We start from the raw sequence: 25519 nt of genomic DNA, 5'->3' as shown, positions 1-25519 counted from the left end.
TAAAAATTTTGAGTGGTAGACTTTGAAAAAAGTTCATTTCCATCCCTGGCGAGCGCCGTCTGCGGGTGACGTCATGTATTTTGCGAAATGCACAGTTAGGTTATGTGTCGCCCTCCATACGTTGTAAAACAGATATGCAATATAAACAATACAAAATTGGCCTATGATAGAGATTTTAAGTCTACATTCGACTACAACTGTTTAATAAAGGTTTGTTGCCGATTAGAACTTGAAGTGCGATGAGGTCTTAAAATATTTTGAGAAGGTCTTTAAAAAGTCTTAAAAAGGTATTAAAATTAACTTCAGGATTCCTGCATATACCCTGTTATTTCAACCAGCATTTTTAAAAGTCTTTTGCGAGGTTCGTTCTGCGTTCATCAGTCTTGCTCTCTGTCTGATGGCGCGCGGTCGTCTCAGCCATCTCACGTTCAATGTCCGTAATAGCTGATAATAATATACATTGTCATTTTAAATCTAGCTTTACAAGCTTTTCTGAATATGCTGCTGAATCTGCATATTAGTGCTCTTTTCTGTCGTTGTTAATTACCTTAGTAAACCTATACATAACCAGCAAAAGCAGCACAGCTTGAATCTCTTCAATACTCGTTATTAATTTTTTTCCACCATGTAAATGACCTGACCGATTACTGTAAGTGTGTGTCCTTACATGACGTGACAGCGCGCGCCGCGCTCATGTTGACAAGAGAGGAAAGTTAATTTTTCTGAGGGGTAAACTTTTTATTTCGTAAGTTATGAAGATAATGTTGGAGTAATGACAGCGTATATTGCCCCAGGCAGTTTTTACTTTAACTGCGCCTGACAGAAGAATTATTTTTTTTCTTAGATGATTATTACACTTTACAACAGATAAATATCTTATATAATACTGTATTAGTCCTGGTGGCCGTTAAGAGTTGCTATGGCTACAGTTAACACACTCCAGCTGCTGGAGAAAACAGCGTCGACATTTTTGATGCGGCAGACAAACTGCATGTGACAAAATGATTGCGATTGAAAGTCATCACATGTAAACACCAGATCGGTTTAGATAACGTCTCATGTAAACAGTTCACTAAATCTTTCAATCGGTACACGCAAAAATGATTACTGTCCGTCACAGACTTGGAGGAGCAGTCACGCGCAGGCCTACATCACCGGACTAATCTGCCTAATCTTCTCGGTACTTTAGATCGCGGTGGAAACGCAGACAGCTGCAGGTCTGGGGGGGAGAAAAGTTCCTGTAAAAAAGTTCCTGGTACAAATTGTTCCGGGTAATTTTGGTGGAAACGGGGCTTATGAATCATTTCAAATACAAATACAAGCATAAATAGTTGTTTCAATGTAAAAAGGGATTATTACACACGTCGTTCAAAGCTATTTGTAACATGTAATTTGTCTTTTTTTAGAAATATGAAATAAATCTTATATTCTTGATATAGAAAATAAAATTTACAAAAAGTGTTATCTGTGATCTCTGACCCAGTCTGACCCAGTCCACCAACTGGCAACCTGTGGTGTCGAAATGCTATTGGGTAATCCGGCGGCGTGCGTCATCATCGCACAGACCAAAACAAAAACAGACATCCCCACACGGAGCACACATTTCAAAGTAGAATAACTGGCTGAAGCATTGTAAAAGCACTGAAAAACTTACATACAGCACCTTTAAACTAGCAAAAGTGGATTCAGACACACCCTAAGTGCACTTGTGTCAAATAGGGCCCGAAGTGTTGCATCACTTATTGGACTGAACAAGATAATATATTGTTATTTCATAGGGGCCGTGTTCAGACATTTGAGGGACAGTGATGCAAGTGAACCAAACCTCCCATCCCCAGTTTAAATTTTTGGGAACTTGTTATACAATTTAAATATGAAAATCGAAAAAAACTATTTACTTCACATTACAGCTGTTTAAACTTCCAGACTGAGTCAACTAAACGTTATATTGACTCTTTGTGTACAGTCACTGATAGACTTTGTGATTGGTTTACTGTATACTGTACTGTATATATTTCGTGCCACTTTCTTAAACGTCTGTATTGCAAAATATACCCCAAATGAGCAAAATCATACGACCAGGAGTGTGATACGGCTCTATATCAACACATCTGTGATTTTGGCATTAGGTCATTTCAGCCCTGCTTATATAGAGACATATCGCATTACTGCATCATGAAATTTACCTTCATGAAATCTGCAGAATCCCGGCTTTCAGTCTCTCACTGGCTTACATACTTTGTACTTGATTCCTCAGGAGCAAACAGAAGCGAACAGCAGCTCAGAGGATATGGACACACAAATGGCCAACAAAGGTAAATGCTACAAAACACACACAGTCAAACACAAAGGTTGTTTTGAAGACAAAGCAGGAATTAGAAAAGTTCAAACATATATTCTGTCATAGGTACGCCCAGTCTGAACCGCAAAGGCTCTATCAGGGACAAGTTGGCCCAATATCAATTAGCAGTCAAAAGAGAGGCTGTTACTGTGCCACGCTCTGTGAGTATGTTTACTGTATGTACTGATACAAAGAATATTTTAGCTTGGTTTGCTGGAACATGTAAAGATCACATCCGGTTTACATAGGTGTAAGTGCAGTCTGATCTTCAATCATTTATGCTATCAATAGAAATGAATAGCATTTTTCGTTTTTTTTGTGCATGTGGAAAAGCAAAGTGTTGTTGTTTGGTTCTTGATTCAGCCTTGAATTGAATGGGTATCTGTAGACTTAATAAAATCTGTAAATATCATTTAAATGAGATAAAAATAAAGAAAAAATAATACCATACCTGAAATACTTTTTTTAAATTGGTCAGTGCATACGTACACAATTAAATCTCATGCTCTCTTAATTGTGAATATTATCATTGTGCAAGAAAAGTAGTATTTACTGTTGTATTTATTTATTATTATTTATTAGCGGTCGATCGATAGTGGATGTAACTGATAACTAGGTTGGCCAGGGTGAAATTCACTTTTCTATGGCTTTCAAGCACTTCACACTTTTTCCAGCTCTAAGCTCTTAATATGATCAAATTCCACTGTTATTATTATTAATGTGATGTTTTTTTAAATTAAAAAACTAAAAGTTTAAAGGTGTAGGCCACTTTTATTTTAAAAAGACATGAAATGACCACTATAACCAGTAGATGGCAGCAGAGGAACCCTTATTGACCTATTGGCCATTTACACTCCCCTTTACTAATATATGGAAGATGAAAAAAATAGTGAGTCACAAAGTCTGATGAAAAACAAACTTTTCTTCAAACTGTGACTGAATTACACAGAAAACAAGTAAAGAGGTGCTTTTATAATCACTGGAGCAGTCGGTCAGTTCAGCGTGAAACTACAGATGATCAACGGCACATTTAATAAGAGCAGAATATTTACATTTTCCATTTAAAATGAGTTTTTTCCTCATTATTATTGTTAATAGAAGTAACTTTTATCTGCATATCAATTCAAGCGCAGAGCTTCACTGTTAAATTTCCAATGTACACACGTGATATTATGAACTGCACTTATTAACAAAACAACTCAACACAAAAGTAATCTTATGATAAGGTTTCCTCCAGCGCCTCCATCTGTAGAGCTGAGTGCCACGGCTCTCTAATGTTAGTCTGGAGCCCTGCACGACTGTCATGTTTCATGATGTATACATTATTGGATTATTTTAAAAAATGTGCTGATGTGGAGTGATTGTCACTGATTCAGGCAAAGCAGTCAGAAACAGAGGACAGTGTTCCCTGCGTGGATCAGAAGGAGATCGCGCCCCCTGCTGGTGATGGGCAGACAGTGGTACGATACAGGCTCATTTCCTTCTAAAACTAATTTAAATATACCAATAAAGACAAACTTCTTTTCGTGATGTCATAAGACTGAATCTACTGCCATTTAAAAATATTATTACAATTTAAAGCAGATGTTTTCTTTGTGAATATATAGTAAAATGTGATTTATTCCTGTGATCAAAGCTGATTCATCATCATTACTCCAGTCTTCAGTGTCACATGATCCTTCACTAATCACTCTCAGATGAGGATCTGATGAGCATCACACATTTATGATTATGAGTATTATTATGTCGTGCTACTCAATATATTTGTGGAAACTGATACAATCATTCAAAAGTTTGAGGTCATTTAAAAAAGTATAATACGTTTATTTAGTAAGCATGCTTTACATAAATCCTAAAAATAGAGCAAATACATTTATAATGTTACAAAATACTTTATATTAATTTAACTTTCTACTCATCAAAGAATCCTGGAAATAGTTTTTTCATCAACATTGATGATAATAATAAGAGCATTATTAATAATTGGGCATCAAATCCTCATATGAGAATGATTTCTGAAGGCTCATGTGAAAATTCAGCTTTGATCACAGGATTATTATTTCACAAAATTATTGCTTTTACTGTATTTTTGAGCAAATAAATGCAGCCTTAGTGAGCAAAGGAGACTTTAAAAAAATGAAACCGGTAATGAATATGATTGTCACAACATTAAATGATTTACCTTAAGATTTCACAAAACTCTTGTTCATCAGTGTTTGTTCCTTCTCTCTCTCTACAGAAAACACTCCCTCAGTCAAATTGTGCAAAGATCAATGGTGAGTCCATTGTTTTACCATTATAATTCAGTGGCTGATTTCATAAATAGTAAGTTAAAATTTATATGAGGGTGGTTCTCAACAAAGTTTGCTGGTCTGCTTTGACGGACACAGTAACCATGTAATCGTATGAAATGAAGACAGAAATAAGTAGGATTCTGAAAAGAGAGCAGAAATGTATTTCAAAATGTGTTGTTGACATCCAAGGCTGAGCATCCGATCAAACTACTGTATTTTGGCTCAATTTGATCAGTCACTTAGTAGAAGTTTACCAAGTTAGGTAAACGCTAACATGTGCAGGTTGCATGAAATGCCGTCATGCTTAAAATCTACCCACACCAGTGGTTTCTAACATGAGAACTGAGGAACTAATCATAGTAAACCACTTTCACAACATCCTTAAATATAACCTGCTTGCAATGCTAAGAAACATATAGATTGTTATGAACAGCTCAGAGACTTGGGTTGAAGATCCAAATGCAGCTTTATTGGGACAATCCAGAATCGTAATTCATATAACAGGCAAAAAGGTCAAACACACGGGCAAACCATCCAAATGAGAAACAGGGTAGAAAACACATGCAAAAGGGTAAAACCATAGACTGTATAAAAGGTGGACGACACCCCTTCACTACCTTCCATTGAATAAAAGTGAAGACGCCAATTTCCGAATATTGTGTACTAGGGTTGCCAGGCTTTAACAACAAAACCCACCCAATTGCTACTCAAAACTAGCCCAATTGCGTTTCAAGGGGGTCTCCTGATAAAATTTACCTTTCTGAGGGTACAATCTGTGTTTTTTAGTGGAGTTCCCCTCCTAAAATGTGCATTACTTGGGCTAAATATCACATTATTGGGGTTGTTTTAACCCTCAGAGATGAAAAACAGCCCTCGGCAACAGTGTTAAAGTAGCCCAATTCTGCGGGAAAACCGCGGATTTGGCAACATTGATTGGCGCTGACATCTAGTGCTGGTTTGGGAGCCGAGTCTGCGCAGTAGTGCTATTGTGAGGAACTGAAAACAACTGCCCATTGACCAACACAAACCTGGTCTTGAATTCACCATGGTGCGAGCGCAACTGGCTTTTAAAGGGAAAGGGAGATTAGACTCTGATTGGTTTATTGCACATTATGCTAAAAACACACCCATGACTCATTAAGAGACGAGAGACAGCCCTTTTGGACCATGAGCCTTGTATGTTGACAATTTTCCCATTGGTAAACTAGCAAAAGTGGATTCATACACGCCCTAAGTACACTTGCACCGTTATGGGGTTACTAACCTGCCACAATTCTACGCGTGCAAGATCATATTTTGAGCGCGCAAAAGGGCATTTTGCGCGTGTGAACTGAGTTTTGAGAAGAAATGTTAGTCTCGCAAATAAGAAAGTATTTCGAACGAACAAAAATACATTTTGCATTTAAAATAGGCTTATTTGGATGTGCGCCTACGTTATACTTCACATGTGCAACGTCTAGTTTGCTTGCGCTCAGCTACCCGCTCTGATTGCTCCTTGGCTCGCTTGCTCAACACAAACTCAACGTTACAATATGACATAATTCCGCCAATCAGAAATGAGACTGCAAAATTCTGATAGGCTGGCTTAACAACCTCCCTGCATTACTCTACGGACAAGGAAATATACATGGAAAATCAAATTTAACAGTGTTACAAAGTCTTTGACATTCAAATGTCTACCATTTGACAAACATACAAGTATCTTATTTTTTCTAAATGAATATCAAATCATATCAAGTAGATAATAGTTCCTCTTACTGATCTTCGAGTTATTTTTAAGTTACTTAGGGTCTCTAATGTTACACATTTTCAGAAATAAAAATGGACCGACTTTTCACCTATATTAATAATGAATGTGAACAAAAAAGGCCTCAGAATATTTAAAAAATAAGCCATCAAATAAACATAGAAATGCATTTTAAAAACAGTAAAATAATAATAAATATACTTCATATCCTTGAATCCGTGAAATGCTGTTTCATGCATACTGAGCTTTTTACACTGTTAAAGACTTGGATTCCCATCCTAAACATAGACAAAGTTTCAAAAACTAATGTTGGACGTTTGATGGAGTATTTCTGTGTCAAAAATACTCCTTCCGGTTTCTCACAAGTTTCTGAGAGTTTTTTCGAGTATGAGTCGGCTTGACGTTAATAGAGTGGAAGGTCCTTGTATGGGCCGTACGGGCTCTTCTCCCGGTAGGGTGCGCGCGCGTGACTAGAGCGAGAGAGGAAATGCACGCTGTAAACACTCTCAGCTGCAGATCCACTCGTCCGTGAACACTTCTGTCGTTATAGTCCACGCCGCGCTCCACTTTATTCCTATGAGTGACGTCGAGCGACTTTAACGCTTCAGCACAGCCTTCTGGGAAGGCAGCGCTGCATTTGAACCGATTTGAACGCAGAAATGACGGGAAGCTTCACAACATCGCTTCAGTCGCATAGCAAAGTGGATCTCCACACTCCAAGAAGTGTGTTTTTGACGGAGCGGTCCCAGCGATAAAGGTTCGGTCCTGCTTTGGAAGCAGCCGGTGAGTTAAACTGCTTCAGATGTCTGTGTTGTCGGCTATCGTCTCGTGAGTAAACATCAGTAAACGACACGATCGCGTGCTTCGTCATTCAAATGCGCTAACGGTTACTCCATTGCTGTTCTATGTATAACGTTACACTAGTCTGACGTGCAAAACCGTTTTGCTTGCTACTGCTAAGGTTTAGTCGCATACAATAGTCCATAAACCGAATCATGTCCTCATAAACTGCGAGTAAAGACACACAAATGTTGACAGGGCACTAAATACAGTCCATACCACAGAGACGGACGTCCTGCTGTTGCTGTTTCTCCTGTTCAGTTTATTTCAGCCTCAGAATGATTCTGGATCATTATCTGTATTAGCTGAGATAGCGATGGGTTTCTCCACGCTTGAGGACGTCACCACTTTGTTCGCGGTCATTCTTTAGCTCCGCCCACACGATACGCCTCCAGCCGCTCGGTTTTTTCCGGAAAGACTCGGTACAACCTATATTTCTTTTATAAATATAATAAAACTAAAGACTTTTCGGAGATATGAAGAATGCAATACTACTCTATAGGTACTCAAGATTGACATTGACTGACACTGAGTGTTTCACCCCCCCTTTAAACAAAAAACAAACAAAAAAAAACATTCATGACAGATGTTCTTTAAAAAAATAATTACTAATTGTGCTAAAAAGACTGGATTACTCATTTTACATACTATTTAGGATGTATATTGTGCACATTGGAAAGCAGGCTTGTTCTTCCTCATTGGAAATGATTATGGGAAATGCAGTTCGTGCTGAAATATTAATGTGCCCTCTAGTGGAGATCAAAGGCACTCCAGCTGGTGGATGTGATGGATAAATCATACAAAATTAATCATTGCTTTACAATATTTCTCTCCAATGCTGACATGCCAATGACCTTTTACTAACTGTTATATAAAAATACAACTGGGGCATATCTTCATCAGATGATATATAGTTAGACTCTATATAGAGAGCTGCCTACACATTTGTTATAGGATCAGACTTGGTAGGATTTTTTGAGGAAAACACAGCATTAGAAAATCAAAGAGTGGGCAGTGATTTACTGAAGGCTACAGAAGACGGAGTTTAAAAAGCAAGGATGCACTTGATACTTTTGCATGCAATTCAGAGTAAAGGCATGGAAAAAAAATGACACTGCAATAATTTCCACAGCTGATGAAACACTTGTGTGCATGGACTTTCCTCTTTGCATTAATTCACTTCGGGAGAATTTAATATATTCCGCTTCATACCTGTCTGAGCCTTCATTGCGTTGGATATCCTCCATGATTTTAAACTTAGGAAAAACCTCACTGCAATATAACCTTTGAACAAAATGACTTCAATAAACATTAGCTCCCTCTGCTTTTCATTTAAGTGCTTATTTATTGAATTTGTGATTACCGGTTAGATTTAAACTGCTTTATGTTTTTTATTTCTAAATTGCTTTACATATAGTGTGCACTATGTAGTGATCAGTCATGTATTTGTGTTTCCTTTAGGAGAGCATACACACACAGCGAGTCCCAGCACTGCAAACCCTGCAGCAGAGAGCAAGGACCCTCCTAAAGTGCTCAGGGTCTGTGGACTACAAACTCATTTCTATTTATAGTACTATAAGGCCGGAGACACACTGCAAGCGTGGCGTTTCTGCTGCGTGTCAGCCGCGGGGCGGCTGCCTGGCGTTTTCTCTGTCTTTGCACACCAGAAGCGTGTCTGACGCGGCGCTGCTGCTGCTGGGAAGCCCTATACTTCATGTTAAATATAAATATATTGCCCATGATACAGCAAAGACAACCTCGGCAGTAGCCTATTGACCATACATATATGGTATTGACGGCAAAATAGGCTACAGAATATTTCGTTCTGTATTGACAGGTTTAATATTTCAAAATCGATAATTATGTTGTTTTATTATTACAAGTAGGCCTAAATCTGCATTTATGTTAACCTACAGACTTTCAAACATGAAAATGTCATTTATTAATATGTATTCGTGTCAAAATGGCATATAAACATATTTTCCTATGCTATTTTGCCTAGAAACGCTTCCAACACGCTCGCGTGTGGATGTGAAAAATAGGCGTCTCTTCTATTTGAAGCATGCACGCGTTTTCTGCGCGGCTCGGACCGCCCGTGAGCCGCGCGTGTGACGCAGGCAGTATGCAAGCGCTAACCGGTTAACATGGGAGCCGAAATAAAAACGGACACGCCACGCAGCCGAGACGCTCACGACACGCTTGCAGTGTGTCCCCGGCCTTAAACTTCATGTGGGGAAATGTAGCTACTATAACTGATAGTCAAATGCAAAGGCAAAAATAAATCTCTGTGGTTGTTCTTTTAAATATTTTGGGACGGTCTGCTAAGTGCCAGTATGGAATATGAAAGAGATTTGCATTGATGAAGAGATGTTTATAACTCTTGTGTTTCCCTGGAAAGAAATTTAATCTGCCTGTCCCGGAAAGATGTGTGTCCTGCCAAAAGACTGTATACCCGGTGGAGAAACTTATTGCCAACCAAAAGATTTACCACAAGACTTGCTTCTGCTGTGCCAAATGTAGTACCAAACTCAGGTATTTTTTGCCCTCATTCATTTATTTTAATGAATTACTCTTATGCTTTCTTATGAGGCAGTTATGGCCTTATGGTTAGAGAGGGGGCTTCGAGTCTCAATACTGGCTGGCAGGGCTTGTTCATTCACTTGTTAAAAAATAAAATAAAATCTTACCATGTATTTGTGTGTATAAAAACAATATTCTCAAATATTTTACAACACTTATGTTTGTACTGTCTGTATTAAGTGTAACACTGAACCAAAACAAGGCCTCAGTCATTATGATGAATGGAGAAGTGTTTTCCATTGAGCACATCAGTGCTCATCTGGTTCTTATAAATGTCTATACATATGATGGTTTGTGTGTGTCATTTGAAAACAAAATCCCATTTTGAGAAGAAATGACATTGTTTTGAATGTAAAGTTTCATTTTGCAGGACAATTGAGGGGTTTTACCCATTGTGTGTGTTGTTGTTTTTTTTTGGATTTGTGTGTAGAGTTCTGAGAATATGAGGCATGCTTTCAGAAAATGTGTAAACAATTGAGAAAAACTGTAATGTAACAATAATATGTCCTTCTCATTTCAGCTTGGTGTCTTATGCTTCAGTGAATGGCAGCATCTACTGTAAAACTCACTTTAATCAGCTTTTCAAGGCTAAGGGCAACTATGATGAGGGCTTCGGCCATCGACCGCATAAGGAAATGTGGACACCACGAACAAACGAGGAGAAATCGGAGGAAAGGGAAAACTCAAAGCCCTTCGTGGCAGACTCTGTGAAGCCTACAGTACAACCGAAGCCCAAAGTGGAGGAGTCACGACCGGCCAGATTCACTGACACGACTGCAGCTCAGGAGACCAGGAGTCAAATGACCAGCTCCAGCTCGGAAAAACCACAAGCCACCTCTGTGGAAACCAGAAAGCTAAGAGTCGCGTGGCCACCTCCGGCAGACAGCGACCAAAGTAGCACCAAAGTCTCTAGTCCAGCCGCTGAAGTCGGAAAGGGTCCATCCAAGCTTTTTAGAGCAAAGTGGCCTCCGGAGGAGGAAGATCAGGCTCAGAAGAGCTCTGAAAGAGCAGAACTGAAAAGCCTGCGACGTAGCTTGTCTCTGAGAGAGCGGAGCCGTCCCTTTTCTCTCACACCAAGCCTGGCATTAACCGGTCCTTCACAAGAGTCTTCTCTCAAGGCTCCTTCAGTCCGGCGAGGCTCGCTGGAGGAGCTTCGCTCGCTGTCAAAGGTGAAAACAGACAAAACTGAAGAGCAAAATGAGTCGAAAATCCCAGAAAAAAAGACAAAAGACAATGACAGCCAATCCAAAGAAGATGCTGAGAGTCCCGCCAAGGCTGAGAGCAAGGAAAAGATGCCCCCGTCGATTCTCAAACTGACACAACAAACGAAAGAAGAGGCCGGGCCGCAACAGACAAATGAGGAGTCTCAGCCGAAACAAACAAAGAGCAAGCCTGAGGCAATTCAGCCAAAGCAAACAAGAAATGGAGATGATCTACAACAGACAAATGAGGAGTCTCAGCCGAAACAAACTAAGAAAGAGCCCGAGCCACAACAACAGAGGGGCTCGAAGGCTCGTGTGGAAGATGAGAAGCTGCTGAAATACTCCAACACTTCTTCTGAGCTTCAGTCCTCCTCACCTGTGGAAGAAAAAACCCCGGATGTGGAGGAGGCGGAGGAGTCCCTGACTGTAGAGGAGATGATCAAGAGGAACCGCTACTATGAAGATGAAGATGACGAAGAGGAAGTGGCAATAGTTTGACAATATATGTCATTGATCCCTTCCGACTTTTATTTAATCTGAAAATATAAATGGTACAGATTCAAAAAACCAAGTGAAAAAACAACTACTTTATTATAACCATGTGTGTGTGTGTGCGTGTGTGTGTGTGTGTGGTACTGTACATCTTTTTCTCTGAACCTCTTATAAGAGCTTGAAGGTTTGTTTCCTTGCCATTTATGATTGCTGTATAAAAAAATGTCTTGTTTACAAAAAACTTTCTAACAATCACTATTATAGGTTCTTAATCTAATGTATTGACCCCAAATCATTTTATCCTCAGTCTTTGACAAAGCCAAACACATTTTAAATAGTCTTCTATAGCCCATATTGTAAAACATTTCCACTGTTTTAAAGATTATTGGACAATTACACAATAAACATTATTTCATTGAAACCGAATTAGAGATATAATGTGCATAATTCCAGGTTTATGTTGAATGATGAACGCTATTGAGCATTATATGTGTAATTATAGACAGTGCATAACTGAGGATACCTTAATGCCAGCACGCATTAGCCTATAATCGTCATATTCCACCTTTATAATACTGCCATCTAGTGTTCGAGACGTGTCCAAACCGGGGTGTGTTGAACTCAGGACTGAGACAGAAGTGGGAATCTGGCCATCAGTGTGAACTCAAATGAACCATTATGTGACTGTCACATTACATTTTAATCATTTTCAAAAGGTAAGAAGTTAGCTGGTCAAAAACAATATTTCTGAATGTTTTCTTCAGGCTGTTGATCAAAATGTGTTACCTGAAAGTTAAAGTATACAATTTGTTTTAAAACATTCCAGAGTAATTTTTATGTTGTTTTGTTAAAAAAAAAATTCTATGTAGGTTTCATAAATTTGGACTGTTTTTGAACAGCACACGTTTAAATGCTCTTATCAATTTAATTTAATGATATATTCAAATAAAATGTCACAAAAGAATCTTGCACTGCATTGGTTTTGTTGTAGGTCTTGTACAATTGTAAAGAATTTCTACATTTTTAGTAAAGTGATAATATAATAAAACATCTTTGATATTTTGGCACATTCACTCATTAATGAGAAGTGACAGATCAAATACAATATGGTTTTAGTTTAAAAAATATTACATTATGACTAGTGCTGGGCAACGATTAAAATGTTTAATTGCGCAGTATGCGCAAAATTCAATAATGAATAAAGTGCTGCTAAATGAACAAAAGTGCAATAACATATGGTTTGCAAACACTTTAAACAAATAAGGTGCTTTTTACAGCAGTTAAAAGTTAGTAACAGTTACAATATTTCTTGTAAATATAAACTTAAACATGAATTTAATCAAATTAAATTATATTGGTGGTATACATATATTAATTCTGAAGTAATATTCTCATCAGTGTTCTGTCAGCTTTAACATAGGCCGACTTAAATCTGCATATTTGTGATATTCACCCCAGGGCGGTATTTAATTTTATAAAGGCTATTTTTTAAAATCTTGTATCTAAATGTATGCATCATCTTTCATGTAAAATTCTTACATTTGATTAATAAATTCAGTTATAATAGTAAAGACACTATAGGCTGTTACCAATCAAATTAAATAATACAAACTGCAAAAAATACAGCTGCAATAAATAATGTTATAAGATTGATGTTCTCAATAAAACATGCAACCATACTTTTAAACATAACCGCCAATAGGGGGCAGCAAGTGATCGTCTTCATAAGTGAGTCATTGAGTCGTTTATTCAAATGATTCATTCAAAACACTGAATCATTTAGAATCAAAACACCGCGCTGAGTGCTGCTTTCCTCTGGAACTATTTTCGTCGGTGAAATCATGGGTGAAATGGAACAAAAAAGGTTGTTTGGATCTAAAATGTAAGTAACTTAATATTAATTAGGCTACTTGTTTATTGATATATGAACTAGGCTACACAATTCACGGTTGCAAAGTCGACTTGTGTTATTAACAATATCATAAATCATAAATATCAACAACTACAAAAAACTCAGTTTTACCCCAGTAACGTTATGTTTCTTCTGTGAGTTTATATCGCTGCTCAATTGTTTTGATTTCTACACCAATCAATGTCTCTCACAAAGAGAAGGGCAGCGCGAGCCTCAACGCGACTAACGTACCAGAGGCAGAGACACTCATCAATCGCTGTTTACATTGAATATAATAAAAACAACAAAAAATATGAATCATTCTCGCGTTTCTGGTTATTTTTATATTAATATTGTACCAGACAAAGAATGTCAGCCCTTGGCTTAGGCTACAGACAGCACTGTATTCTCCCGTGACCAATGGTTTATGTGTATTCAGAGGCAGTGAGCAACGGCCTTTAAATAATAATAAATAACTACGTTAATGCGCAATAAAATAATTGTCGGCGTTAATTAATAAATGCGTTAACTTGCCCAGCCCTAATTATGACATATTATAATATTTTATTATATCTTATAAGCTCATGGGTCAAAACTGACCCGGGAATATGAAACCTATACACAGGGTTTAACAGGGGTGTCCAGTCCGCGTGATTTTTTTTCCCAAACCAGTTGAGCGCAAACCACGCCTCTTACGCCAAAACCACGCCCCGCCGCGGTGACTCACGCCTATGACTCGATTTCATTGGTCAACTCTGTCTGAGTTTGACCAATGAAATTGCTGAATTGCTAATACACAAAATGATGCTCGCGTTTGTGTACTAACCATAGACCGTAAAAAAATATGGACGACTCGACATCATCCGTTTCCGCTTGCCATATTTGAAGCTTTCAGGCGGCCTTGCACGGCGCTGACATCTTGGGACCGAGTCTGCGCAGTAGCGATTTCGGGACCGGAGTTGCGCAGTAGAGCGCAGGAAGTAGAGCAGGAAGTACAGTCGCGATATCAAAAGCCCGCCCACACTCTCGCAGATGCAGAACAATTAATTATGTTGGTGTGAAATAAACAGTTATGGAAATGTAGAAATTAAAGCTAAAGCTCTAATCTGCTACCAAAAATTTCGAAAAAAGTCAGTTAGTGCCTCAGTGACAACTTCACTCAGAGAAGCCGTCAGTCTCAGCTGTCAATCATGACGTCACACCCCCCGTTTTATAGCATCAAATAACTAACTCAAACTAAACTTATTTTTAAAACGAACACCTGAAATGAAATCATCGTGATGATAACTGCCTTCAGTGACATAAACTAACTTTGGGGAACATTTTTTAAAGTGTAATTTTATTATTTAGTTTGCCTCGCGTCCATTAGAAAACACAGAGGGGCGGCTATACTGGGACCGGCCACCGGGGGGCGATCGAGGCGCGAAAGCTTCAGTAAATGAGAGGGAGACTGCAGGCTTGGTACTAACATAAAAGTAACGCTTTATTTTATATTTATTTACATATTTTGTGAATGTTTTCAAAATCATATTTATTTTGGACACTCGTTAACACTAGCAACTGCACAGACAAGGCGCACATATTGTTATTTACGTAATATAATGCAATATTTGTATTCATCTTACACACCTTTTTAATGTTTTTTTTCCTTAAGTGCCTTGTCTGTGCGGTTGCTATAGTGTTAACGAGTGTCCAGAATAAATACGATTTTAAATCTAAAACACCACACACACACACACACACACACGGAGCAACAGTGAGGAAACTACACATGTATTACTGTATGGAAAAAAAAATTCTACAAACACAAGAAAAAGGTTTATCAAAAACACAACAACAACAAAAAAACATTCATTTTCGAATCTTTAATCGATTCGTCATTCTTTACTATAGATTTATCTGATTGTTCACACAAAGCTTAAAAGTATTATATAATTAAAAATTATTGTTTTTTAAAAACAGATGAAATACAAAAATGCCATGGGTACATAAAAGACAATTACATAGCATTCACAAATTCTATTAAAAAAACTTTAACTTTAAATTGGTGCATTAAATGAGTTTTTTATGTGCAGTTGTTACTGTTAACAAGAATTCATGGCTTAAAATTGATAAATTGTATACGTTGCATTCACTTTTCTACTAATTAACATCTTTAAACACTCATCCCCTACTCCTAAACACATACACACAACATTAAAACTTCAAAAATACAAAAATTGTGGCCACATGGCCTAGATCATTTTATCTCTGTACTTCTAAAGACAGACTGTTAAAATCTGCTGTAGCTACAGTACACTTAAAAATAAAACACTCTTACACAAAACCAGTTAATGGCCATTTAGATTTCACTTTATACTATTTAAATCAAGTCTCAGCTGCTTAGTATATTTAGTTTGTGATTTAGATGACAGTGAGTGATATTCATGTTTAGATGCAATTCTTTGAAAATAAATAGCAACACTGTAAAATGTGTGTCATTGGCATGGTATGCTTATTTGCAATGGAGAAATGCGGTAATGTTCACTGTTACTCACCACCAGCCATTGAGACGATAGCAGCAGCAGGTATTAATTGCGCACTACACACAGAAATATTGTTTCATACCAATCTACCATTAAGTGGAGAATTTGAGTTATATTCAAATGTATCTAAAATCAAACATACATGTAGATGTGTTTTTAAACAAACTACTTTTTCACTCTTGCTTTGCAGATTTTTCCTGCATGGCACGAGCACAATCAATAGCATTCGAGTGGGGGAAGCGTGAACGAGCATTTGATTGGTTAGACCTATTGATGGGATATATATGGGATCAGATTCCCACCAAATATGTTGCGGTCCGAGTTTCATGTTAATTAGGGGCAGGTCTTAGCATTACCATTGGTCCACTAGTTCTAGATTGACAGCTCATCTCGCAGTGATAGAGACCGTGTTATACTAGTAACTCAAGTCAACAGCAGCTGGCTGAACTGAGAGGCATGAGTGGCTTTGTGACGTCTACTTCCCTCTTCGATTGATTGGCTACGAGATTATCGTAGGCGGGAAGGTCCAAAAATAAGACTAATGACTTGTCTTGGGAAATCACTATACTATAACCAGTAACTACTGACTTACCCACTGATAGGCCGGCGGTGGATCTGTATTAAGTGCTTTCCTCACATGGCTGACGACTGACTCTCCTCACGCAGCAGGCGACTGACTTTCCTCACACATCGGCTCACTTTCCTCACACAGCGGCTCACTTTCCTCACACATCGGCTCACTTTCCTCACACAGCGGCTCACTTTCCTCACACATCGGCTCACTTTCCTCACACATCGGCTCACTTTCCTCACACAGCGGCTCACTTTCCTCATACAGCGGCTCACTTTCCTCACACAGCGGCTCACTTTCCTCACACAGCGGCTCACTTTCCTCACACAGCGGCTCACTTTCCTCACACAGCGACTCACTTGTAAAGTGATTTGCCGTGTGAGGAAAGTGAGTCGCTGTGTGAGGAAAGTGAGTCGCCGTGTGAGGAAAGTGAGTCGCCCTGTGAGGAAAGTGAGTCGCCCTGTGAGGAAAGTGAGTCGCTGTGTGAGGAAAGTGAGTCGCTGTGTGAGGAAAGTGAGTCGCTGTGTGAGGAAAGTGAGTCGCTGTGTGAGGAAAGTGAGTCGCTGTGTGAGGAAAGTGAGTCGCCGTGTGAGGAAAGTGAGTCGCCGTGTGAGGAAAGTGAGTCGCCCTGTGAGGAAAGTGAGTCGCTGTGTGAGGAAAGTGAGTCGCCCTGTGAGGAAAGTGAGTCGCTGTGTGAGGAAAGTGAGTCGCCGTGTGAGGAAAGTGAGTCGCCGTGTGAGGAAAGTGAGTCGCCGTGTGAGGAAAGTGAGTCGCCGTGTGAGGAAAGTGAGTCGCCCTGTGAGGAAAGTGAGTCGCTGTGTGAGGAAAGTGAGTCGCTGTGTGAGGAAAGTGAGTCGCTGTGTGAGGAAAGTGAGTCGCCGTGTGAGGAAAGTGAGTCGCCCTGTGAGGAAAGTGAGTCGCTGTGTGAGGAAAGTGAGTCGCCCTGTGAGGAAAGTGAGTCGCCGTGTGAGGAAAGTGAGTCGCCGTGTGAGGAAAGTGAGTCGCCGTGTGAGGAAAGTGAGTCGCCGTGTGAGGAAAGTGAGTCGCCGTGTGAGGAAAGTGAGTCGCTGTGTGAGGAAAGTGAGCCGATGTGTGAGGAAAGTGAGCCGATGTGTGAGGAAAGTCAGTCGCCTGCTGCGTGAGGAGAGTCAGTCGTCAGCCATGTGAGGAAAGCACTTAATACAGATCCACCGCCGGCCTATCAGTGGGTAAGTCAGTAGTTACTGGGTATAGTATAGTGATTTCCCAAGACAAGTCATTAGTCTTATTTTTGGACCTTACCCCCTGCCATACGAGATGTGCTGTCAATCTAGAACTAGTGGACCAGTGGTGATGCTAAGACCCGACCCTGATTTACATGAAAATCGAACTGCAATATTTGGAAACGCAAGCGCAGAATGTAGAAACAAGAGCAAAGGAGAAAAGAGCACGCCCCACAGCGTTGACTTATCCCCTACCCCAAAACACAAAAAATACAAACATCTGCCATTTTAAGGTTGATGTGAGTAATTCATTGCCACAGATTCTGACAATTTGTGTCGTACCCTGACAACCCTCCCCCCCTTTCTCCCTTTACTGTAGTCATGCTCTAAACCATAACTACTTTTTCTGGGGCGTCCAGCTGTCAGACGCTTCCTAGACCCAGTCTTAGTTGATCTTCGGGCCACTGCTGTTGGCTGACAGCCAATAATGGGACCTGGTCGTCTAGCAGCTCGCCTTAACGCAGCTGCACGTTTTGACACTGACATCCCTTTACCAAAACAGTAAAATGCAGAGATCACTTGGGTTGGGTTGTGCTGAATCTTTTCAAGCTGCTTTGACATCATAGTCATGGCATCACTGTAGTTGGAGTTCTTAGATAGTTCACCAAGCAGTCCAAGCATTCTCCTCACAGGAGACTGAGGTAGAGATTCTGATTAACAAGACAACAATAAAAACAATTACATTTTAACAACCAATAAAAACTAAATAGCTACAAACACCTAGACCAGGAAACAAAACTAATCTGCTTCCGTTCAATGCTTCTGCTCTCTCTCTCTAATTTGCATACTTCAGTGTTTGAGAAATAGCATACAATGTGTTTTCTAATTTTCTAAATAGTTTTATTATTTTTTTATAAAGAAATAAATTGTCCCTAATAAATAGTTAGATCCTAAGTGTAACCGGATATTTGTCTTAAGCCAAACATCTGAATTTTAAAAGCACCCATTTAAGCGAGCGTGTCATTGTACTGTTCACCAGGTAATGCTAGTCCCATGCGAATAGGGCTTTAGACAAGCACATCGCTTTTCTTTAGAAGGCCTTTATTAACCCACTGGAGTCATTTTGATTACTCTGATGGATGAATTTGCTTTTTGGAGCTTCAAAAGGTATGGACTATTTAATGCAATTATAAAGCTGGGAAAAGCCAGGATATTATTTATAACTCCGGTTGTGTTTGGCTGAAAGAAGAACGGCAGATACACCTAGGATTATTTGAGGGTTAATTAGTAAATTATTAAATAAAAAATGATGGGATAGTTTTAATTTTTGGGCGAACTATAACTTTAAATCTTCTAAGGTTCATGAACTCACCTCCCTCTGAGTTACTCTGCATTTGGGGCTGGTTGGAGTATGAGGCCTCTGGAGTAGGTGAGCTGGGGGGGAAACGGTCCAACCGATGCATGTCCACTGTTCATAACATACACATATACAAAATTAATATAAATGTTACAAGATGATTTCTGTTTTATTTATGCCACCATTACAAACAAGGACAAAAATACAATGAAAAACAATGACGGCACCAATCCTCCATTAATACTGACCATCGTCTTGAGCACTGAAATTGTACCGATCATCAGGACTGCAGGTTTCTTGTCCTGGAGGCATGTCTACAAAAAGTGTATGAATGGCAACCTGCTGACTAGTTATTTTGTTTAGAATAAGCATGTATAATGAATGTTCTATGTCCCACTTGAGTTTTCTTTCACTGACCTGGTGCTAATGTGCTCGGATTAGGTAAATTTGGCCGTAAAGGGTTCAGGAAGTCAAGAGAAACTGAGGCTGTGAAGAACATGAAACGGACATATATGTTTAAATATCTAAAGAAGGTATTTAAAAACAGTTTCAGGCAGGCCATGTGTGACAACCAATGCTACAAAGAAATAATAACCTTTGGTTATTTTCAGCAGCTCAGCCCTCATTTCAGCTGTTGTGGGCAGAAAGTTGATGGAGGTCATGTTGTAATTTTGAACCACGGCTGCCTGGTGTTTGCATGGGGCACCACTATGGCCAACTGGACAAGTGCAGAGCTCCAACTCCATGTCCACTGTATAGGTATGCCCTGATGTGGAGGATTTCACCTGAAACTTCTTCTCCTCAACCTAACGATGAAACAAAGATGTGACATTCAGGCAGCAAAAAGATCTTATAATTAATTTTATAATTATTTAAAACTTATACTTTACCTGACAAATATCGGACGCTTTGATATTACTTTCTGTAGCAAGGAATCTTGATCGCTGGAATGCCTCCCAATGGCCAAGTGCAACGTCTGTCACACGTGCCTCATAGTACATCTCTAGTCGGGTAATAAAAATGTTGAATAATTGAGGGAGGTTGAACGCTTTCGTCCTTTGAAGTATTTTGTCTTTCAAAACACGCATTGCAGCCTCCACGTAGTTGTTTGTTTGATTGCCACGTGTTGGCAAGTCTCTCCTATAACTGAGAGCCCAACTCTCACGTCGACTATAAAGACCATGTAGATAGTTCAGGAACTTTTTGTATCTGTAGGGAGATAAAAATAATAAATAAAAATCAATAAATACATCAAAATAAACCTCTGGGAGGGTGAACATACAAAAAGTACTAATAAAATCTAAGCTACCTCTTCTATTCTACTACTTCTACTAGTCTACTATTTCCTCTACCTGTTGGTCAAAGGGTTGTCCAGAGCTTGCTGGTAAAGCAATTCAACTGCACTCATCTCCCTGGCATAAAGCATGTCTTTTACTATGCTGAACAGTGTCTGCCTGTCCTTCATCTCAATGTTGTGTTCTTTGTTCCACAACCACCTCCACACAGCTTGCAGAAGATGAAATATGCAGAGTAACTGTGTGGCTTCAGGAAATACCTTGGCTATTGCTCCCTTTTCTGCCTTGGAATCATCTGTAAGAAATACACAAGGGCCTGCCTCACCTCGCCCTCCAAAGGCATCCTTTGTCAGTAAGGACTTCAGGAGCTCCAATCCCTCACTTATTGTCCTCTCATCCTCCGACTGGGTTATAACTATTCCAAGAGGGAGTCCACCAGCACAAGTGTGTGTGAGAAGCAGAAACACCCTGCAGTTCTCCCGATCCATGTTTCCAGATGAATCCATAAAACACATTTCTCCACTATTGGAAAGACTGTGTATTCGTTTCATCATCGGGGAACAAATAGCTACAAGGGGTGTTCTTGCTGAGGACATTTTAAGCTTGGCACAGCTGTCATCACATCCTGCATTGTAGGATTCTACCTGCCTTTCCAAAGCTTCTAGCATTCCTTCCCCACTTTGCTCTCCAAACTCCTGCTTATTCACCTTCTGATACAATCTGCAAATTAAATTGATTGTTTTGACTACATACGACTGTCAAAGCTACTGATTTAGACCAAGTACATTTTCACATACCTGTAGCAAAACTGAAGGTCTGGGCAAAGGGCACGGTTAGCTGAGACATATACATATTTGTTGCCATGCTCAGCCAACAGGTCACTTTTCAGTACTGCCAGAGCTGATGTAGGGCTGTGCCCAATCTCAAACAACTGAGTCAGGGTTTCAATTGCCTTGACCCCCACATCCCTGTGCCTTAGTGCCTCCGCAACAAAGATGTTATGGTTATGTACATTGTACAAACGCACAGAAGCTGGGTAGGTGGGTATATGGGGATCGTTGCTCCTGAAAAGTAAAAAAAAAATCTTACAAAGTAGCTGACAAAAGCAAAATCATTCATTTTGACTCATCTTCTCTTTGCTAACCCACCTACTAGATCCTCCCCTTTTGTCTACTGTCTTTACCAGAGTACAAACCATTTTAGCCATTACAGCATGTATTTTTTGAGAGCCGCCTTTGATTAGTTGTGCCTGATCGGGCACAAACATTGTGCTGGCATCTGTAATGAGCCTGTAGATAGATAAAGATAAAATATTAATTAACTGTGCAAAAGTCTAAGGCATTTTAGATTTTCATTTTGTCATCTTTTGCATTAGTGTGGCAATAGGAAATATTAGTTTACATTTCCAAACTTTCCTTTAGCCGTTCACTGTAATAATCAAGTCAAGTCAACTTTATTCATATAGCATTTTTTACAATGCTGATATTTCAAAGCAGCTTCACAGTTATAAAGAAAAGTAATCAAAGCAGCTTCACAGTTATAAAGAAAAGTAATGCAACAGAATTGAATTTGGCTGTACAGCCGCTCTGAACATACTTCCGGGTTCTAGTAAGAACTCAAGCTGCTGCGCGGTAATAATCCACTGAGATTTCAGTATGGACAAGTAGTCTGACAAAAGAACGTATGGTCCATAGAGAGATCGGATATCACCATCACCGAGTTTGAGTATATCTGGGATTACATGGTGACAAAAAAATAAATTAATAAGTTTATTTGTTTATCTTCGTTAACTAAAAATGGTAACACTTTACAAAAAGGTTTGTTAGTTAACAACATTAATTAGAAGTAATAATGAACTGCACTTATTTAATTTATCTTTGTTAATGTTAATTTCAACATTTACTAATGCATTACTAAAATCTTGTTAACATTAGTTACTGAACTGTAAACATGAACAAACCATGAACAGCTGTATTTTTTATTAACTAAATTAACAAAGATTAACTAATGCGGAACAGAGGTGTTGTTTATGTTAACTAATGTATTAACTTACATTAACTAATGAAAATTATTGTAAAAAGTTACCTAGAATTGTTGTTATTATTATTATTATTGTTATTTATTATTATTATTTATTTATTTATTATTATTGTTTAAGGTTGTATTATGTAGAATTGCAGGTAGATTTCTTCACGGATCTTAGAGATGTTGCCACAGATTCAGTCAAAGTGTGGTGTAATCCCAGATAGACGATGATGGTAAAATCAGACCTTAGTGCAGACCATTTTGTTTCAGACTACCAGTGCATATGAAAATCCATACATACATAATTTCTTACTGGGACACTAAAACGAAATAAATAAATTACCTTATAAAGCACACGTTGTCCCTTGTTTGCTTTTGTCACTGCCACTCTCCAACTCACTCCTGATGACTCCCTAAGCTTTTTCACCCAATCCTTCACTTCACAAACTTCTGACAACGCAATTCTGAACGACGTCTCAAAACTTGTGTGGTCCAAGTGTGATTGGCCTTTTGAAGTGCACACATGATAGGTGCAGAAATGATAATTGTAACCGGGAGGTAACAATTTCTGTGAATTAAAAAGAAATTTAGCCACCCTGCTATTTAAAGCTGTAAAAGAGTTCACAGCATTTGAGATGACCCCAACGTTTTGACACATAACAGTAAACAGAATGTATTAAAATAATAAATCAAATTACAATTATCAGAAATGTGTTACAACATATTAAATAAATTCTAATTCGTCACCTTCAGGTCTAAGGATTGGTCTTCATTACAGCCAGAGCAAGCGTCATCCACTGAGGGAGATGAAAATTCATAAAATAAGATAAAACAAGTTCATATTAAATTTATAATAACAATCATAATTAAAACCTACAAATACTTCTAATAATACAATGATACAGAAACTTGAAAAAGGACCTGCAGTCAAATCTCACCGTTTGTAAGCATCGGATCCATCAGCGATTTTGCTGGTGATGTCGAAACTTTTCTCCTCAGGTGACAAAGTGACAGAGTTGACCAATGAAATCGAGTCATAGGCGTGAGTCACCGCGGCGGGGCGTGGTTTTGGCGTAAGGGGCGGGGTTTGCGCTCAACTGGTTTGGGAAAAAAAATCACGCGTCCAGTCCTTTTCCTGGAGGGTCATGGCCCTGTAAAGTTTAGCGTCAACTCCAATTAAACGCACCTGAACAAGCTAATTAAGATCTTCAGTATTATCTTTCAGGCAGGAGTGTTTGAGCATTGTGCTCCTCAAACCATTCCTGAAGCATCTGTGCTTTGTGTCAGGAGCATTATCCTGCTGGAAGAGCCACAGCCACCAGAATACCGTTTCCATCAAAGGCTGAACATGGTCTCTCAGCAATGCTTAGGTAGGCACACGCTTACGCTTACGCTTAACCACACATCAACTTTGAGGACAAAATGTTCACTTGCTGCCTAATATATCCCACCCACTAACAGGAGCCGTGATGAAGAGATCATCAGTGTTATTCACTTCACCTTCACATCATAATGATATGCTTGATTGGTGTTTACAGTATATAAATAAAACTAAAAAACTGCAAATAATTTGTATCTTTGTTTTTCTTAGTGTATATATTTATTCATATTTTAGTTAATGATTTGTAAGTGCATCATTGTGTCATGATTACTTGAGGGACCACATCATACTTAACTCATCAAACACTAACATTAACTCACGGCTTGTTAATGCATGACTTTACTACAGGGGGCACATCATAATTAATTCACTGTTAATTACTTACCAAATTCAGCTCATGATTTATCATAAACTTACTATCAAATACATGTGTAGTATTCAGCCCAGGTAAGTGGTGTGGTCAGAGAATGAATCACGGCCTCTGTCTGTATGGAGAGAACTGTACTGTTCCAGCAAACGTTCCCTGACATTACTACATGTTGTTTAAAAATGTATTTCAAAATCAAAATATTTCTTATTCCCTCTTATGGACACTGATTGATGTAGTTCACCCCTAAATGTTAATTAATGCATTAAATGAGTACTTCAGCGCTGGGAAGATGAATCTGTATTTAAACTGGGTCATCAATGCAGTAGAATTGTGAAATTATTTTTGAATTTGGTGCCTTCTAGACTGAGAAAAGACAGAAAATGTATTTGTCACATGGGGATGAAAGACTACTGTAACAGATGGTTATTTCTTAACATGGAACATCACGACACATAAACAGCTCTGTCACTCATGATAACTTTATTTCTTATTCCCCTATATTCTATACATAACTCTCTAGAGGCGTTGATGAACTGGTGTGCCCCCTAGTGTCACGTAGGTTCCACTACATCCCCCCCTTTTAGTCTTAACACCCCTCTTTACTATTCTGTATACTTATATTTACATAGTTGCATATTTTTCTTTCTCAGCTGGAACGACAATCTCCACAACATATAACCTTGAACTTTCTGTTCCTAAGCTGGAAGCCAGGGTAGACTGCCTGGACATTCCTGACTCTGCTGAAGGGATTATTCTGCCCTTTTCTTGACAGCAGGTCTTTCCTATGCTAACGTTCACTTATAAGTCCAGTCTTTCTGGTGGACGGGAAATCCTACCCGATCGTGTAACTGTTCCATGGACGCCTTGCTGAGTTGGTCCTGGAAGAACTGTAAGATGGGCTCTGTTTCTTCTCAAAGTTCCCACCTCAGTTTCTACCTGATACGATCTGGGTGTTGATGCTTCTCCCTGAACTGTTCCAGTGGACTTTGAAGTCCTTATCCACACTTTCTGTCCAGGTATGATGACTGGTAGATCTTTAGCTCTGTGGCGGGACCTGAATGTTTCCTTTTGTTTCTCTTTTAACATCCTGTCTTTCCTTCTGAACATTTTCAAATCTGGCCATCTTGGCGTGAGGGATTTAGGTGTAATTGGAACCGTTGACCTTATTCTCCTCCCCATCAGGAGTTCTGCAGGCGAGATCCCATGAGCTAAGGGAGTCGATCTGTAGGCCAAAAGAGCTCTCTGTGGGTCTTGATTCTTCCTGAGCATCTGTTTCACTGTTCGCACCGCTCTCTCTGCCTCTCCATTGCTCTGCGGATAACGTGGACTACTTGTCACATGTTCAAAATCGTAGTCTTGTGCAAACTCTGCAAACTCACATGATGCAAACTGTGGACCGTTATCTG

At 39.1% G+C, this 25519-nt stretch overlaps 2 protein-coding genes across 5 annotated transcripts in view; one reads left to right on the top strand and one right to left on the bottom strand.

Moving 5' to 3' along the window:
* Window positions 1-11922, top strand: part of lima1b (LIM domain and actin binding 1b) — a 52753-nt gene extending 40831 nt beyond the window's left edge. For all 3 annotated transcript variants that reach the window (XM_067431298.1, XM_067431299.1, XM_067431300.1), the window contains exons 5-11: window positions 2258-2315; window positions 2408-2502; window positions 3718-3801; window positions 4581-4617; window positions 8684-8760; window positions 9621-9754; window positions 10323-11922. In XM_067431298.1, the coding sequence (XP_067287399.1) occupies window positions 2258-2315; window positions 2408-2502; window positions 3718-3801; window positions 4581-4617; window positions 8684-8760; window positions 9621-9754; window positions 10323-11502 (1665 nt within the window). In that variant the 3' untranslated portion in view covers window positions 11503-11922. The remainder of the gene's footprint in view (window positions 1-2257; window positions 2316-2407; window positions 2503-3717; window positions 3802-4580; window positions 4618-8683; window positions 8761-9620; window positions 9755-10322) is intronic.
* A 6133-nt stretch (window positions 11923-18055) lies between these two features.
* Window positions 18056-23415, bottom strand: LOC137058361 (uncharacterized). Of its 2 annotated transcripts, XM_067431604.1 has the most exons (10): window positions 23301-23333; window positions 23110-23159; window positions 22706-22930; window positions 21486-21626; window positions 21135-21401; window positions 19933-20251; window positions 19638-19848; window positions 19460-19528; window positions 19058-19356; window positions 18056-18395 (listed from the first exon to the last, which is right to left on the bottom strand). In XM_067431604.1, the coding sequence occupies exons 4-9, from the start codon at window positions 21602-21604 to the stop codon at window positions 19280-19282; spliced, it is 1062 nt and encodes a 353-aa protein (XP_067287705.1). In that variant the 5' UTR covers window positions 21605-21626; window positions 22706-22930; window positions 23110-23159; window positions 23301-23333; the 3' UTR covers window positions 18056-18395; window positions 19058-19279. The 2 variants fall into 2 exon arrangements, with proteins under 2 accessions (XP_067287705.1, XP_067287706.1); XM_067431605.1 differs by having other exon boundaries at window positions 23110-23415.
* Between the last annotated feature and the right edge of the window lie 2104 nt (window positions 23416-25519).

This window comes from Pseudorasbora parva, chromosome 22 (genome assembly GCF_024679245.1).
Source record: "Pseudorasbora parva isolate DD20220531a chromosome 22, ASM2467924v1, whole genome shotgun sequence".
NCBI classification, from domain to species: Eukaryota; Metazoa; Chordata; class Actinopteri; order Cypriniformes; family Gobionidae; genus Pseudorasbora; species Pseudorasbora parva.
The sequence above is the reverse complement of the archived record's forward strand: the minus strand, read 5'-3'. Positions and strand labels throughout refer to the sequence as shown.